The 19528-nt window shown below is 33.6% G+C and overlaps 1 protein-coding gene across 2 annotated transcripts in view; it reads left to right on the forward strand.

Annotated features, from left to right (window-relative positions):
- Positions 1–19528, forward strand: part of MAN1A2 (mannosidase alpha class 1A member 2) — a 168465-nt gene that overhangs the window by 60643 nt on the left and 88294 nt on the right. For both annotated transcript variants that reach the window (XM_050779005.1, XM_050779009.1), the window contains exon 6: positions 12964–13058. In XM_050779005.1, coding sequence (XP_050634962.1) covers positions 12964–13058 — 95 coding nt within the window. The remainder of the gene's footprint in view (positions 1–12963; positions 13059–19528) is intronic.

The following is a 19528-nucleotide window of genomic DNA, read 5'->3' on the forward strand; positions in this document are numbered from 1 at the left end:
TTCTATATTTGGTGGTAGACCTGAATTTCAAGGAGCTAATTAGATCCTAAACAAACAGCTGAAAGCCAAATACAAAGAGAAAAGTTTAATACTCATCAGAAACCACAGAGATTACTTTTTCAAAAGTTCTTTAAAATTACACGAATGCTTATGGCAAAATCCATAGCGTTTTATATTGGGTTTATAACATACATGGATGTAATACAGCTATGGAATAAAAGAGGGAGGGAGGAAATGGAACTCTAAGATTGTAAGGGATTTTATATGAAGTTACACCATATTACTCTTAATAGTCTGTGAAAAGTTAAGGTCATAATTAATCCGTAGGACAAACATTAAAGAAAAATACTGCAAACACGTGTAGCTTAACCACCAATAAACTGTAATTCTACAATTTTTTTTTTTTTTTGGAGGACAGAGTCTCACTCTTGTCACCCAGACTGGAGTGCAGTGGTGTGATCACGGCTCACTGCAACCTCAACCTCCTGGACTTAAGTGATCCTTGCATCTCAGCTTCCTGAGTACCTGAGACCACAGGTGCACACCACCATGCTTGGCTAATTATTTTATTTTTTGTAGAGATGGAGTCTCTCCATGTTACCCAGGCTGGTCTTGAACTCCTGGTCTCAAGAGATCTTCCTGCCTTGGCCTCCCAAAGTGCTGGGATTACAAGTGAAAGCCACTGCGCCCTACCTAGAAAATATTCGAATTAAAAAAACAGGAAGGAATAGAAGACAACAACAAAAAGCAATGGAAATGGCGAACAGAAAACAAAAAATAATATCATATACCTATATCCAGTAATATCAGTAATGCCATTAAATTTTAATGAATGAAATATTCTAAGTCAAAGGCAAAAATAGTTAAAATGACATAAAAGCAAGACCAAACTATTCACAGTCTAAAAAAGACACACTTAATAGGTTGAAAGTAAATGGGTGAGAAAAAAGATACATAATATATAAACAGCAAGTGTAGAAAGGTTTAAATGACTACATCAATATTAAACTATACTTCAAGATGAAAAGTATTGTCAGAGACAAGAGGAGACCTTTCATAATGAAAAAAGGTTCTCTTCATTAGAAAGACATAATCCCAACATTAAAACATAAGCAAATGTGTAGGCATCAAACAACAGAGCTTTGAAATGTATGAATCACAAATGGAAGAATTAAAAGGACATTCCTTTTTAATTTTTTATTAAAAAGGTAATTCCACAAAGATTGTTGGATCCTTCAACATTCTTCTCTTAAATTGATAGAATAAGCAGACAGAAAAAGATGATGTAGAAGTCTTGAGTGACACTATGAACTATTTTAAATGAATTGATATTTATTTATAGAGCACTTTACTCAACAACTGCTGAATACACTTTCTTTTCAAGTGCACATGGTATGTTTATCAAAATAAGTCATATGCTGGATCATAAAACACAGTCAATTAAAAAAATTAGAAATAGTACACAGTATGGCCAGGTGCAGTGGCTTATGCCTGTAATCCCAGCACTTTGGGAGGCTGAGGTGGGTGGATTGCTTGAGCTCAGGAGTTTAAGACCAGCCTGGGCAAACAGGGCAAATCCTCGTCTCTACAACAAATACAAAAATTAGCCGAGTGTGGTAGCATGTACCTGTAGTCCCAGCTACTCAGGATGGTGAGGTGGAAGGATTACTTGAGCCTGGGAGGTTGAGTCTGCAGTTAGCTGTGATCACACTACTGCACTTCAGCTGGGGCAACAGAGCAAAATCCTGTCTCTCAAAAACGAACAACAACAAAAAAAGCACGATCTTAGATCTGATGGAATTAAATTAGAAATCAATAATAGACATCAGGAAAAACTTCAAATATTTGAAAATTAAGCAATATGTTAATAAATAGACATCAAGTAAGCAATTACAAAGGAAATTGAAAATATTACAAAATTGATTCTTTCAAAGTATCAACAGAATTGATAAACCTTTTTAGCTAAATTGATCAAGAAATAACAGAAGACAGATTACCAATAGAGGAGCAAATGGTATTGCCAATAAAAGGCTATCATCATTGCAGATTCCACATACATTAAAGGCATAATAATGGAATATTATAAGCAGTTTTTTTGCAAAATGTAATAATGTAGACAAAACAAGGAAAATATTACAAAGTTGATTCTTTCAAAGTATCCACAGAATTGGTAAATCTTTTTAGCTAAATTGATCAAGAAATAACAGAAGACAGATTACCAATAGCAGGAGCAAATGGTATTGCCAATATTAGGCTATCATTGCAGATTCCACATACATTAAAGGCATAATAATGGAATATTATAAGCGGTTTTTTTTTTGCAAAATTTAATAACATAGACAAAACAGATTTTCTAAAACAATCTTATTGAAACTGAGTCAAAGTAAAGCAAGAAGTATGCCATTTGTAGTATTAATTGAATTCGTAATAAAAAGCTGTTTCACAAAATTAACTCCAAGTTGAATGGCCTTATTGGTGAATTATATCAAATAAGAAAGAAATATCATTCTTCCACAGAGCAATAGGGAACATTTTGCAACTATACTTCAGAGGCCAGCATAGCACTAACATCATAGCCTGAAAGGCAATATACCAAGAGAAAATTACAGACCAGTATACTTTTTGAGTACATTAGCAAGAATCCTGAGCAAACTATTAATATTTGTAAAGCATAGCTAGTAAGAATATAAAAGATATATATAATACATAAGAATTTAAAAAGATATATAAAAGATACCTTTTATATATCTTTTTATATAATATAAAAGGTAATATATAAAGAAAAAGTTCGTTTTTTGTTAGGAAAGCAAAGTTAAACATTTGAAAAAGCCGTTAATGTAATTAATCATATTAATTAACAGAATAAAGGAGAAAAATCGTGTAATTATTGCAATAAGTTTAGTAAAAGCATTTGACAAGATGCAACACCCATTCATGATGAAAATCTCTCAGTAAACTAGTACAGCGTGATTATTCTCAATCCAAAAACCTGAAATGCTCCAAAATCCTAAACTTTTTGAACACCAACATGGAGCGCAAGGGAAATGCTCGTTGTAGTGTTCAGGATTTCAGACTAGAGATGCTAAATTGGTGTAATGCAAATAATTCAAAATTTAAAAAAATCCAAAATTGGAAACATTTCTGGTTCTAAGCGTTACAGATAAGGGCTACTCAACCTGTACTAGAAGGTAATTATTATTTTTCATTCTGATAAGGGACACCTACGAAAACTCTACAGCAAACTGTATGTTAATTATAAAATATTAAAGTGTTTTTACCCAAGGATCTGGAATAAAGGAAGGTGTTCGATTTTCACTGTTTACATTTAGCATTGTACTGAAAATTTTAGCATTGCAAGAAAGCAAGAAAAATACCTTGCTCATATTCGCTTGTATAGTTTTTTTGCTAGATTCCTTTTGACTAGATTCCTTTTGATTTCTGAGATACACAGTCATGTTGTCTGCAAATAATGACAGTTGTATATCTCCTTTTTTTCTAAATTCTATGTAGCCAGGAATGCCATCACAATACTGATTTGTTATTAACCGCATACACGTTGCAGTTCGCACTGATGGCCCCACTGTTACTGGATACTGTCCTTAAAAATTTTTGGAAATGAGATGAATTTGCCACTACCTGTTAGCTGAATGGCTAAATGCATTCCCCACCATCTCCCGTCTGTAACTTCCCCTTACAACCTAATTTGCATGCCCCTGAGTGATAACACAAAGGCCGTGTTGCTTACTACTTTAGTGGCAGAGGAGGCTTGGAAATGTGATTATATGGCATTTGCAGCAGCTTTAAGGTAATAGATGGAATGGAGTTTCTTGTTTGTCAGACAGATAGAATGACAGTTTCCATAGAAAGTAGAGGGAGTACTTTCCAAAGAGGTCAAAAGCTGTAAAAGAGATCGTCTGAGGGACCTATTTACTATTTCCTAAGATTTTCTGGACTTAACACTTATATTAAACCACAGTATTATGAAACTATTTATTTAGACCACATTGTTTTATCTCCCTGTGTTTATAGAGCTATATCATGATTTTCTCTCTGTAATAGTCTCTCACTCTTCCACATTCTTTGGCTGGTAGAGACTTTCAAGACCTTATTGAAGTTAACTTATATGCAATAAAATGTACCTGTGTTGTATGTATAATATGTAATTAAATGTATACTTTGCATTTTAACAAATGTGTGATAAACTGTTAGAATATAAATTGATACTATCTTTTCAGAAAATAATTTGGCTGTGTGAAGTAAATATTTAACATTTAAAATACTCTGACCCAGCAACCCACTTCTAGGAATCTCTTATCTAGAAGTAACAGAGTACATACACAAGGGTATACTCGAAAGGATGTTTCGTTGCAGTACTGTTTGTAGTAGAAAATATTTGAAAAAGACCTCTGAATATTCATCCACAGGAGAGTGACTGACTAAATTGATATATCTGTTACCATAGGATAATGTTCAACTATAAACCTAAATTGATATATTTTAACTGGGAAAAATGTGCTTGATATATTCAGTGACGAAAGCAAGTTATAGACCAGTAGTTGGTTACAGCTTTGTGTGTGTGTGTGTGTGTGTGTGTGTGTGTGTGTGTGTGTGTGTGTATCCATTCAGTCAGCTAGTCATTACAGTATTTTGCCAAGAAATAATGGCAACTTGTACTAAGATGATGTTGTAGAGACAAGAGATATAAATGATTTCAGGGTATTTTGGATATAAATTTAAAAGGATTGGGTGATATTTGGAGGGGAATATAAGACAGAAGGAATTGATTTTGTCTCTCAGGTTTCTGTTTTTGGTGCTAGACTGATGGTAGGATAGTTATTAAATAGCAAACACTTAAAGAATACTAGATTAGAGGGGGGAGATCGTGAGTTAATTTTAGGTATTTTGAGTTTGAGGAGATTTTGTTATATTTGAGCGAAAATAAGTAGTAGAGACATGTAATGGGTCTGGTGCTCAATGGAAAACTATTGACTAGAGATACAAATCTGGGAGTCAGTTGCTGGGTAGCTGATAATTGAAATCAAGCACATTGTGAAATTGTCTAGAGAGACAATTTTGGATAGGAAGAGAAAGGGGCCTAGAATCAAGCCCCAAGAAATACAACATCAAAGGCCAGATAGATGAGGATAAACCAAAGGAAGCAGGGAGATGATAGGATTACTAAACACAAAGGAAGAATGTATTTTAAGGAAGAATTCATCAATAATAACTGAAAATGCTTTTGCTCACATGTGTGGTCAATCCTTAGTAAGATCTATTTCAGTGAAATGATGGCAGCAGAAGCCATGTTGGAATAGGCTGAGGAGTGAATAAAAAGGAGAGGATATGGATATAGTAAAATAGACAATGTTGTAAAACTGGAAAAGTTACTTGTGTTTTTATGTCAGTAGCAGCCAAACGTGGAATAAAAATCCAGCTACTTAATTGTATGTTATGTATAGAAAAAGCATGGAAATACACAAAAACGTTAACAGTATTTGGTTCAAGATAGAGGAAGTGTTTATGATTTAAACTTTATTTTTTAGTTTTTCTACTTTTTAAACTAAGCAAATATTTTGTAATAGATAATAAAATATGGATTATTGGCTGGGCGCGGTGGCTCATGCCTGTAATCCCAGCACTTTGGGAGGCCGAGGTGGGCGGATCGCCTGAGGCTGGGAGTTTGAGACCAGCCTGGCCAGCGTGGTGAAACCCTGTCTCTACTAAAAATACAAAAATTAGCTGGGCATGGTGGCAGACGCCTGTAATCCCAGCTTCTCGGGAAGCTGAGGCAGGAGAATCACTTGAACCCGGGAGGCGGAGGTTGCAGTGAGCCTAGATCGCGCCATTGCATTCCAGCCTGGGCAACGGAGTGAGACTCCATTTCAAAAATATATATATATGGATTATTTATTTGTCAAAAGTCTAGTTAAGAGACAGAATCCATCTAGTTACTTGAACAGAGAAAATTTAATGTGAAGTTTAATTAGGTATAAAGTTGTTAACTAGGTAAATGCTAGATTAAAAAGAATATAGGAATCACAGAGGTGGCTCCTACAGGAAGCAAACAGGGTTGGCATAAGATGGGGAAGACGTTTTAATTAGTAAAACTTAGAAACTTTAAGATGAAGGAGTATCCAAAGCTGAAACTCAGACCTCTGATGAGAGTGGGCTAGCAGGTTATTGCTGGTGCTGATGTCTTTGGGGTGGGTGATAGTTACTGATGTCTTTGAGGGTGATAAAGCTGGTTCTACGAGTATTGGAGAAACTTCCAAATGGATCCAGCTGCTGCTATAGGACGGGACTCCCCTTGCTGATGTGAAGTCTTAGAAAAGCAATCCAACATTGGGGCCTGAGCATATCCCTCCCTGCACATTGTGCCAGATGTACCAGGAATGCAAGTCCCTGACTGCTCTTTACCCGTATAATCACAATTGTGCTTGTAGGGATGAGGTAATGTCTTACCCTGGATAAACAGGCTTACTGTCACTTACTATAGAAGAGATACCACAAGCTGAATGTTCTCCTATAATGTAACCCGCTGTGTGTGCAGGCATTCATCATGGGCCCTGTGCATCATCCCAGTGCAATCGGGATGGAGGTGGGGCATATACAGTCAATGCGAATGAACTTGAAGCTTTGGCTGCTACTTTGCTATAAATAATAAAGTCTTTTAACTCTGACCCAGTAGTCTTGTGTCTTCTGCCAACATGTATGAAATTGTGGCAGGCTGACTTATTAGCTTGCAAGTATAATAAAATCTTAGATTTCATTATGAGTTTTAAAATTATTATTTGCAGTTTCATTTTAAGAGGGAAGTGTGTGTGACTATGTTTCTGTCTCTTTGTGTTAACCCTCAGTTTTGCAGTGACCTCCACTTGGTCCTGAGGAACAGCCATCTAGCCTTTAAGGGTACACGTGCTCACGGTGATACTGAAAAATTTATCCAGAATGCAGTATAGAGAGTGAAAGAGGGAAAATAAGCAAAAGAGTTGAGAGATGAAAGTACATTGAGAGGTTTCAGAGAATATTTGGTAGAAGTCTCAGATGAGTTTAATGGAACAAATAATATGTGAAAAGATAATCAAGAACAAAGAAGAAATATTAAAAGCTACCAAAGAGAAAGGGCTGATTACTTAACAAAGAATGACAGCTGACAGTGGAGTTCTCAGTAGCAATTTATGTCAGAAGATTTTAGAGTAGTATCTTTAAACTGCTGAAATAAAATAGCTACCAACCCAGAATTTTATATTAGACAAACTGTCATTCAAGAGGGAAGATACAAGATAAAAGACAAAGAGGTATACACATCAATTAATAGATTATTTTTGAGGAATTTATTAACTATAAAAATTAAGATTAGATAATGCAAGGTGTAGGAGTGTGTGTATGCATGTGTGTGCACATGCATGTGTGTGTGCGTGGTCAAGAACATGGACTCTAGAGCTGGACTGCCTGGGTTTAAATTCAGACTAACTGCTTAACTACCTGTCTGACATTGAGAAGTATATTACTTACTCATTTTATGTCAGTTTTTTTACTCTGTGAAATGGGGGCAAAATTAATACTTATCTCACTGGCTTGTTGTGAGGATTATGAGTTAATATGTTTGTCGTCATCATCATCATCATCATTATCCCAGCATTTTTGTAGAACATATTAAAAAGTCCTTAAAGCCCTTGCCTGTTAATATCACATATTGGGGGGTAGAGTTGGTATGGAAATGGGAGGAGATAATTTGTTTATTTTAAATCTCTGCGCCTTTTGTCTTAATTTATTCAATACTTGTTGAGCATCTGCTATATGCACTGTTTTAAGCATTGAGAACAAACAGATTTAAAACAAAGAAATTCTTGTACCCCATGTCTTATGTTTTACTGTGGGGAATAAATAAGATAGATATGTGAGAGAGAGTGTGTGTATACACTTATACAGTCATGTACCACATAACTGTGTTTCAGTCAACAATGGATATGATGGTGGTTCCATGAAATTATTATGGAACTGCAAAATTCTTATTTCCTAGGGGCATTTTAATGATCTTGACCCTGTGTAGGCCTAGGCTAATGTTTGTGTTTGTGTCTTAGTTTTTAACAAAAAAGTTTAAAAAGTAAAAAAATAATTTTTTTAATAGAAAGTGGCTTATAGAATCAGGATATAAAGAAAGAAAATATTTTTGTACAGCTGTAAAATATATTTGTGTTTTTAAGCTAAGCATTATTATAAAAGAGTCAAAGAGTTTAAAAAAAAAACCAAAAAGTTTATATAGTAAGGTTATAGTAAGCCAAAGTTAATTTATTATTTTGAAGGATAATTGTAAAAAATAAATTTGTGTAGCCTAAGTGTACAGTGTTTAAATCTATAGTAGTGTTCAGTAATGTCCTAGGTATTCACATTCACTCACCACTCATCCTCTGACTCGCCAGAGAATTTCCAGTCCTGCAGGTTTTGTTCATGGTCAGTGTCCTGTACAGATATACCATTTTTAATCTTGTATTCTGTATTTTTACTGTACTTTTTCTATGTTTAGGTAAACAAATACTTACCATTGTGTTAAAATTACCTACAACATTTGGTAAAGTAATGTGCTATATAGGTTTGTAGTATAGGAGTCATAGGCTGTACCATATAACCTAGGTGTGTGGTAGGCCTTACCATCTAGGTTTGTGTAAGTATACCCTATGATGTTTGCTCAATGACAAAATTGCCTAATGATGCATTTCTTAGCACATATCTCTGTCATTATACATGATGGAGCATACACTGATAGCAATAAGCCCCCAAGGAGAAAAATAAAGCGGGATGGGGCATAAAGGATTTTACATTTCAAATAGGGTGGTTAGGGAGTCCATAAAAAGGTAACATTTGTGTGAAGACCTGAAGGAGATTAGCAGGTGAGGATATTTTTTGTAAGAACATTTAATAGGCCTAGCAAATGAAAAGACGGTGAAATGAAAACATACCTGGCATCCTTAGAGAACAACAAAAGAAGTGAGTGGAGCTGATGTAGAGTGTGTGAGGGACAGAGTGAATGAAGGAGAGTGCATGAAGGAGGGGGTGAAGCCATAGAAGGTTATGGGGATACATCTTTGATATAGGTATATACCCTTTTTAAGGACTGTGGCTTTTGCTCTGAGTGAGATAGGGAACCATTTGAGGATTCTAAACTGTTGACTTCTATTTAACACTCCCACATTGACTGCTTGATTGAGAATAGGCTGCAAAAATATTATCTTAGTAACTTAAGTACTCTAATAAATAAAACAAGCATAAGAAGCATATATAGATCCTAATGTCACTTCCCTCCTCAAGAGTCTACAGTGGTTCTGTGTTACCTATTGTGTTGTTGTCTTAACTTTTTTCTTTTTCTTTTTTTTTTTTTTTGGAGACAGTGTCTCGCTCTGTTGCCCAGGCTGGAGTGCAGTGGCGTAATCTCGGTTCACTGCAACCTCCGCTTCCCAGGTTCAAGTGATTCTCCGGCCTCAGCCTCCTGAGTAGCTGGGGCTATAGGCATACATCACCACACCTGGCTAATTTTTTGTGTTTTTAGTAGAGATGGGGTTTCACCATATTGGCCAGACTAGCCTCAAACCTTAGGCCTCAAGTGATCCACCCACCTTTGCCTCCCAAAGTGCTGGGATGATAGGGGTGAGCCACCACTCCCAGCCTGACTTTCATTACTTATACTTTAAAGCTCTTCGTAATCTTGCTACATTGTGTCTGTTAAATTTTATTTCTTCCAGTTCTTCTGGACCTAGGGTCAATTCTTCTGATCCTAATTCTTCTAAACCTAGGACTGATTTTAGTGTAGTTCCATTACTTATAATTTATTCTGATAAAAATAACTGGAAGGTTTTACATTTTACATACAATCAATACATGAAAGTTTTTTTCTATGACTGAAATGTTTGGAAGTCTTCTTTTAAGTACTTTTGCGCCTCTTGAACCTGCGAATAATTTATTTACTTTCATCATTTTACCAGTCAAGAGTCCTAGTTTCAGGAACCAGAATCCATTTTAGCTAGTGATTTATTTGAGGGTACTGACAGCTGACAATCTTTGGGAAAGTTAGGAAATCAGATACTTTTGTTACACACTTGGATCCCTGCAGCCAGGAGAAATGCTTAAGCGTAGGATGTAGCTGATGAGTACCAGTTTTATTGTCTTCATTACCCCTATGGTATCTATGAAGCCAGAGACCAGTCACTAGAACTTCTATTAGAACTACCACAGAAGAATCAAATACCTCCACCACAGTGCTTCCAAGACAAGCAGCCTCCCATCATGTGACCACTGCTTCAAATGTGTTCACTTGTTCCTCTAAATGTCACATACTTGTTTATACTTGGCAGTGCCTTGGTCATTCTAGCCCCTTAGCTGGAGTGGAGTCTGGCAAATGTTATGTATAATTTTCCATTCTCTGCAATACATGAAGGTATGCTTGAAAGAGGATTTGAATGGGTTTTGAGTATCTGTTACATTCATAATAAAAGAAATGAGTTAATATCCTTTTTCTACCATCGGATGGGTAGTAGTCAACAGTTTGGTAACTTTTGTATTAATGAAGATATCATGAAAGAGCCACTCATAAATTGCTGGTAGAAATGTAAATTAGTAAAACGTATAAGGGCAAATTGGTAGTAACTTACCAAAATTTCAAATGCTTATACTAATTGAGACAACAAATTCACTTCTGGAATTTATCTTAGATAGCCATATACTGTAGAAACAAATGTCCATTAATAGAGGACTGAGTAAATAAATTACAGTATATCCATAAAAGAGGAAATTCTGCAGTCACCAAAGAGAATGAGATGGTAGCCATTTGTAGGCTGCTTTGGAAAGCTCTCCAAGGTACAAAACAATAAGTTAAAGAAGCAAGTTCAGAATGTGTGATATTCTGTGTTAGAGAGAGACAGAGACTCTGAGTGTGTGTAAATTGCAACAGAATTTCTGTTTTTGTGAGGGTTTGGGAATGAGGATTTTCTTTGACATGATCAGGAACCACGTATACCATGAAACTGATTTGGCACAAAATACAAAGAAGCTACTAGGTGGTTGCGTTATAAAAGGAATCGTGTGGCTGAGGGACAGAACTGAAAAAGAGACTTAATTTTTTACTTTTGATACTGTTTGGATTTTGTATTATTTGCCTGCATTGCATACTGAAAACTAATTTGCTGTTGCCTACCAAAATATTTTTCTGAAAATAGGGAAGATAAGTCTAAAATATATTGTTAAAGAGTTTATATATTTGTGAGTAAATTAAGATTTACATACTATGTGAGGGATTTTTTCTCAATGACATCAGGGTGTTGTTTTCTTTTAGTCCTGTCTACTATAACTGTTTATATGTTAATTGCTATTAATGACACAATATTTTTAGCTGAAAATTAGACAATATATTATTGGTTTGTTTTGGGAGTGAATTGAGCATGCTTTCTATTGAGAAAAAGTTTATATTTGTAGGTCATTTTATCACTTGTAATTTTATATGTAGAAAATATGTGATACAAAAATGTGTGATTAACAAATATGTAGTATTAATATTAGTTCTTAGATAAGAAGGTTGATTCCTTTGTCTTCATGGTAAACAGAAGCAATATCATTTGCTATATAAGGTAACTTGTCTTTACTAGCATGTAAATGTTAATAAAGAGAGAACTGATTTTACATTTGCTTTTCCTAATTAATGAGATGGATATGAGAACATTATTACAACTTTGACTTTAAATTATAATGTTTTTCTTTGGAGTTTTGATGTTAAAGTAGGTATTGAAGGAAATGGTAAACTGTAAATGTGTGAGTATATCTAATTAAAAGTTCTGCTGAGGCACTTTTGCCTTGTTGAGGGAACTTTGGAACATCTTAATGAGGGACAGAGTGAATGCAGGTGAGTGCATGAAGGAGAGAGTAATGGGGATATGTTACCTCTATGATATTTCCTTATCTACTTGTACGTATTTCTCTCTAATGTTTTCTATCCCCAGTAATGTTGGTATGCTTTATTATAATATAATCTTAACTCAAAATTTTGATTCATTCCAGATCTTCAACTACTTATTATATTATTAGTAGAATCTAATAATACTTTTATCAAAAGTATTTGGCTGCAGTAAAAAGATGGAATTTTAAGTAACCAATCAATTTGCAGACCATTTGGGAGGGGATAGACTTGACGCATATAGGAGAGTGTGCTACTTTTCCTAACAGAACATTATGACCCAGTCACAGTTTGGAATCTGTAAGTGAGTGGTCTCTAAAATTAAGTACACACACTTATCTGTTGGGATATACTAAGAAAATAGTAGAAATTTTACTATATACATCTTGATAATACTACATGCTAAGAAAATAGTAGAAATTTTACTATCTATATGATTTTAAAAGTTTGGAAACCACTGATATTTAGGCAATTAATTTTGGATATCAAAAAAGCAGCAATTGGGACTGACAAATGAAGCGTTTATAACTCTCAAAGTAAACTTAGCATGTGAACTCAAATGTTTTCTTTCCTTTTTTTAAATAATATGATTAAACCTTGATGGAAAATTTTGAAACATAACATGTTCAGAGTAACTTAAGGGCATTTATGCAAATTAAGTTACCTCTTTTGCTTATATTTTGAACTAAACCTGTTTACCTTGGATGAAAAATCCATAGCCTAATGTTTCTTCTTACATTTTTTGCCAGCTGAAAATAGACTATCAACACCAAAACTATGTCCTTCCTTTTCAATTAGTTGTAGTTTCAGGCCTTTGAATGGTTAGCTTTCCTTAGTATCCAGTTTACAAACATATTCTCTGATTGCCAGATGCTGCATGGTACCAATGAGATGCTTTTTCCCACCCTGTGCTCCCGTGTACCCAGTACCTTGTGCTATGTATACTATGAGAGAGAGAGAGTGCAATAAGTAAATGCCTCCTAATGGCTATCATTTATGAATATTCATGTTTTAAATCTCAGATATTCAAGATTAAAGCAGTGCAATTGGCTGAGAAACTCCTTCCTGCCTTTAACACACCTACTGGGATTCCTTGGGCAATGGTGAATTTGAAAAGGTAACTCTATATGGGTATTCTTATTCTGGAAGAATTATTTTGACCTTTTTAGTCTTAGAAATTTCTAATGAGTCACCCCCACATTTTTTAAAGACTTATATTGTTTTTCTCTCTATATATAATCTTTATTTTCTTCTGTGTATATGCATAAATGTGTTTCTTTAAAACATTTTCTGATTTTTAAAATATGTCCTTTACTTTGAAACAGGTTAACTGTCTTAACTTCATTGCAGTTTTTACCACTTGTTTCTCTAAGTCTAGATTTCTCTTCTTCACCTGTATGGTATACAGTATTTGTTTCTTTTATTTGCTTATATACCACCTGCTGATCTTCTAAGTGAAAATAGAAAATAATATACCTAGAAATGAGGGCTTCCTATTGCTGAATGTCATATTAAAGATAAAGACATAATTCATGATGTTGACTGTGGGGTTTTTATTGTAGCATCTATGCTATTGAAGTTCAAAGTGAACTCTTAAGCATTATTCTTTATAATCTGTTTTATTCTAATTGAAAACATTGGTTTTTTACATAGAAATAGATGAAATGTTTTCTTTGGACAACTTTATAAATTATGTAAAGATACACAATTAACATTTGAATAATGTCAGCATATTTGAACTTGCGTTTAAGTAATTTATGCTGACTGAAATTTGTTCTGTTCATTTTTTCTCCTAGTAAAATTTATTCCTCATAATGTTGGAATTTGGAAATTACCTAAAAATTTGATTGTTGTTCTCCTTGCCTTCAGACCCTTTAGAATAAAAGTTAGGAACGTTTATTTTTCTAGAGATGTGAATCTATGACATTATTTTAAAAAATGACTCGATTTTAGTAAAATGTTTCTAATTGAAGAACTTTATTGAGTTTAGATTTACATTGAGATGTCAGCAGCATTTAATACTGAACATTAAATCTAACTTTACTATCTCTGATTTCATGCACTATATATAGTGCAGATTACCTCTTTGGTGAGGAAAAAGCTGGTTGGCGTTCCAGAGCAAGCTCCATGGAAGGATATGGCCAAGTGATGTTGTGTGTACACTTGTTCTCTTTCCTTAGCTTTGTGACAGATTTTGTGATATTTCTTTCAGGATCATTGTCAGAATCAGACATTATTATCTACTTAGATAATAATTAAAACTTAATTCCGATAGGAAGACAGACTGGAGGTTCTTTTGTTTGTCTACGTAGAGGAAAAGAACTTGAAAATCAAGATTAAATTGCAGAACTTCTAATTTAAGATTGAGATTAAAGTAAAAAGGTTTCCAAGGACCATGTTGTGAGCTTTTTATAAGATAAATTTTAATTTAATTCATTTGGTATATAAACAAATACATAATTTTACTTGAGTTTTTATATCATGAATGTAATTATTTACCTATTTAAATTTTTTTAAATAAATTTTTTGCAGAGAAGGGATCTTATTTTGTTGCTTAGGCGGATCTCAAATTCCTGGCTCAAGCGATTCTCCTACCTCCCAAAGTGCTGTGATTATAGGTGTGAACCACTGCACCTAGCATTATTTACCTGTTTTTTAAAGTTTTTTTTTTTCTTGACTGGGGTCTACGCATTTCCCACACATAGGCCTTCCGTCAGTCTTGATGACTGAAAGCCAACCCATCTTAATAGTCTATCGTATTTATCTTCTACAATATGATACAGCAGACAGAAATAAAAGCAGAGCTTTTTTTGTAATCTTCATTTGTTTTATCACTTTAATGGCTTGCTTTTCTGCTTATCTTTCTCACTCAATAATACTCCATGGAAACATGATTCCAAGTTACTCAGTAAAGATCTAAATAAATCTTTGTGATGAATACCGAGTGAGAAATGGGATAGTTATACTATAATTTATTCATTAATTTTCATATCAGTGGTATTTGTTTCCATTATTTTCCTACCACAAACATTGCTACAATAGCATCCTGTTATACATGTCCTTATGTAGTAGGAATTTTATTTCTTGGACAGTGGTTCTCAAGAATACGATTGCTGTATCAAAGAGCGTGTGCCTTTTTTTTTTTTTTTCCTTTATCTGTGGGACAGATTTCCAGATGTAGGATTCCTGGATCAAAGGGATATGTAGTTTTAAATTTAATAGATATGGCCAAAATGTGTTCCAGAAAGGCCGTAGTACATTTCCACCAACAATATGTGAGAGTCTTTAAATGTCTGCGGGTATAAATTCTTTTTAATTTTTGACACAGTGGTTGCTATAAAATATTCATTGTTTGTATTTTCTGACTAGTGAATTTGAACATCCTTTTCGTAAATCTATTGGACATGTAGATTTGCTTTTTTGTGAATTGTCTATTCCTGAGTCTTGCTTGAGTTCTTTGTCTTTTTCTAATTAATTTATAAGGTGTTTTGTAGATTATAGAATTCTTTTCTCTCTACTCTTCTGTTAGTCTGTCTTTATAATAATTTATGATTAATAAGTTTTAAACTTTTATATATTCAAATATATCTTTTATAACTTTTAGTTTACAGTCTTGGTTAAAAAAATTGTCTCCATCTATATATTTTTTACATTCTTTGAGATTTCCATAAAAGCTTTGAAATACTGCTTTTCTAAAAAAATTGAAGTATGGCATTAGTTGTGGAGTTTTCATCAGTTACATCAATTTCCTTTATAAGATTGAAGAAATTTCCTTTTATTCCTATTTCACTGAGATATTATTGTTGTTGTTTTGTCATGAATGGACGTTAAATGTTGCCAGATACTTTTTTTTCCATCTTTGGAGATAATCATAAGGTTTTTCACTTTTATTCTTTTAATATAGTAAATTACGTGTAAGATTTTCAAATGTTAAATCAACCTTGAATTTCTTAGATATTCCTTGGCCAAAATGTATCCTTTTTATATTTTGCTGTATTTTATTTCCTAATACCTTTTGAAATTATATGATGGATATTGGTAGGAATTTTATTTTTGGAATGCCTTTGTCAGATTTTGGTGTGAGTTACCTGGTCTCTTTAAATGAGGCATTATTAAATTATTAAAATCGTTTTTTTCAGAAGTAATTCATGGAGTGCTGTAGTTACTTCTTTCTTAACTGTTTGATAGATAGACCTAAGTGCAACTACCTGGGCCAGAAATTTTCTTTATTGGAAAGTTTTTAATAACAAATTAAAATTTGTGTGTGTGTGTGTTTGGAGGGGCCTGATTTGGAGATAAGGTCTTGCTCTTTTGTACAGGCTGGAGTACAATGGCACAATCACAGCTCACTGCAACCTTGACCTGCTGGGCTTAAGTGATCCACCCATCTCAGCCTCTGTAGTAGCTGAGACTACAGGTGTGTGCCACCACACCCAGGTAGTTTTATTTATTTTTGTAGAGATGGGGTCTCACTGTCTTGTTCAGTCTGGTCCCAAACTGCTGAGCTCAAGTGGTCCTCCTTGGCCTCCCAAGGTGCTAGGATTACAGGTGTGAGCCACTGCACGCTGCCCAAATTTTCGTGTGTGTGTGTGTGTGTGTGTAAATTTATATATATACGTATATATGAAAATTTATATATACTTTATATAATATATATAAGGTATATATAAACATATATCTTATATTCAGATTTTGTTTTATTTTGTGTCAGTTTTAGTTAATTTTAAAGAAATTTCTTTATTTCACGTAAATTAGAAAATTTGGTGTAAAGTTGTTCTTGTGTTACTTCTTTTACCTTTCATCTTTGTAGATTCTGTGGCGACAACTACTTTCATTCCTGATTCTAGTAATTTGTATTCTTTCTTTTCTCTTTACTAGTTTACTGAGGCATTTGTCAAATTTGTTAATCTTTTCAAAAAAAATACTTCTGTTTTTGTTAATTTTAACTTGTTTTTGGTTTTATTGATTTCTGGTTTATTTTTATTATTTCCTTCTCTTTTCTTATTGGAGTTACTTTGCTCTTTTTCTGGCTTCTTACATTGGAACTGTAGGTTGTATCTTTCTACACCTATCTTATTCCTTTCTCTCTTTTCCTGCCATAAACTACTGTTTTTCTATAGAGCTATAAATTTCCCTCCAAGGACTGCTTTAGCTACATTCCAGAAATTTTGATTTTTTTTTTGTTGTTATTCAATTCAAAATAGTTTCTCATTTCCTGTAGAACTTTTTCTTTGATGCATTAGTTTTTTTTATAATTGTGTGGTTCAATTGCCAAATTTTACGTGGTTTCTTAGATATCTTATTGTTTTCATTTCTAATTTAATTTCATTGTGGTCATAAAAATTACTCTACAATTTGAATCCTTTCAAATTTATTACAACTTGTTTATAGCTCAGCGTGTAGTCTTTCTTGGTAAATACACCTGATAAGAATGTGTATTCTGCAGTTGTTGGGTGTAACATTCCGTATATATCAGTTAGGTTAAGGTGGTTAGTGGTGTTTAGATCATGTATATCTTTCCTGATTTTTTGGTATAATTGTTTTATGCATTCCTGAAATGAAATGTTAAAATATCCCAAGTATGACTGTGGAATTGTCTCTTCTCTATTTCTATCAATTTTTTGCTTCATACATTTTGATGAAGCTTTACTCTCAAGTACTTAGACATTTATTATGTTTTCCGATGACTTGAGCCTTTTGTTATTACAGTGTGTCTTCATCTCTGGTAATGCTTTTGTCTTGAAGTTTATCAGATATTAATGTAGCTGCTCTACCTTATGCTTACTGTTTTCATGGTTTATCTTTTTTCCATTTATTTTCAGCTTCACTGTATTGTTTTAACTATAGTGCTGCTTTTGGAGATAGCATATAGTTTGGATCATAATCCAAATTTTGTTATTCAGTCTGACAATATTGACATTTTACATCATTTAGCAATAGGTCTAGAAAAATATTTTGTATCAACACTTTATATATATTTATCTCATAGTTTTTAAGAGCTTCATAATACAATGCTTAGGAAAATATTGACTTAAAATTAATTCTGTATTAGTGAACTAATAGATTATTTCTAGATTTTAATACTATCAAAAAATATTGGATGAAGTATCCTGCATATGTTGGAAATGGTGTGTGTGTGTGTGTGTGTGTGTACATATACATGTGTTGGTATGACTTTGGCAGAAATAGTGGATCAAAGAATTACATATTTTTTTTTTCTATTGATAACGTACTGTGTTCTAGAGAGGATATGCCAGTTGACATTTGCTTAATAAGTGGGTGACAATAACTCTTATCTAACCTTTTGAAAATACGGTTTACTTTTACTTATCAGATAGGTAAATATAAAATCTTGTTTCAATGTTTGTTTTATTAATTTTTGAGTGAGATTGAGTTTATTTTATTCAGTGGATAGCCTTTTTATGTCCTTTGTTTGTTTTTTATTGGCTATTTTTTAAAAAAATCAATCCTTAAGATATTTTTGTATATTAGCTAGATTAGTACTTTGTCATGTAAATTGCAAGTTTTTTTTTTTTTGCTATTAATAGCATAGTTTGAAGTGGAGTAATGTGATGCCTCCAGCTTGGTTCTTTTTGCCTAGGAATGTCCTGGCTATCTGAGCTCTTTTTTGGTTCCATATGAATTTTAAAATAGTTTTTTCTAATTCAGTGAAGAATGTGAGTGGTTTAATGGGAATAGCAATGAATCTATAAATTGTTTTGGACAGTATGGTCATTTTCACGATGTTAATTCTTTCTATCCATGAGCATGGAATGTTTTACCATCTGCTTGTGTCCTCTCTGAGTTCCTGGAGCAGTAGCTAGTAGTTCTCCTTAAAGAGGCCCTTCACTTCCCTTGTTAGCTGTATTCCTGGATATTTTTTGCGGCAGTTCTGAATGGGAGCTCATTCATGATTTGGCTCTCTGCTTGTCTGAATATGTTTAAAAGAAAACTGAACATGTTTTAAAGAAAGAAAATTCAGATATCCAACAATAAACTTTTATAATATCCGTAATCCAATCCAAAATTACTTTACTTTATGGTATGCAAAGAAGCAGCAGAAAAATGTAGCCAATTATTCTGTAGCCCAGAGAAAAATCTGTTCATAGAAACAGACATGGAAATAACAGAGGTGATGAAGACAGCAGTAAAGGACTTTAAATAGCTATTGTAAGTGTGCTTGAGGATTTAAAGGCAAATGTGAAGAATGGGAAAAGAGATTTTAAAAAGGACCAAAGTAGAACTTCTAAAGGTGAGAAATATATGAAATAAAAAATTTACTTGACAAGCTTAAAGGCAGATTTGACAATGCATCAGAAAAGATCGGTAAGCTTGAAGACAAAACAACAGAAACCACCTAAACCGAAGCACAGAAAGAGAAATAAAAAGCTGGAGTATGGAGAGAAGCATATCCAGTTACCTATGGGGCAGTGTCAGATGGTTTAACATACCTGTAATGGAGTGATGGGAGTGGCGAATTTGGGAGTGGGAGGAGTGGCTGAAAAACTACAGGCATGAATTGTTCTATTGTGCTTTACTTAATTGTTCTTTGCAGATATTGCTTTTTTTCTTTTTATTTTTTAACAA

This window comes from Macaca thibetana, chromosome 1 (assembly GCF_024542745.1).
Source record: "Macaca thibetana thibetana isolate TM-01 chromosome 1, ASM2454274v1, whole genome shotgun sequence".
Classification (NCBI taxonomy): Eukaryota; Metazoa; Chordata; class Mammalia; order Primates; family Cercopithecidae; genus Macaca; species Macaca thibetana.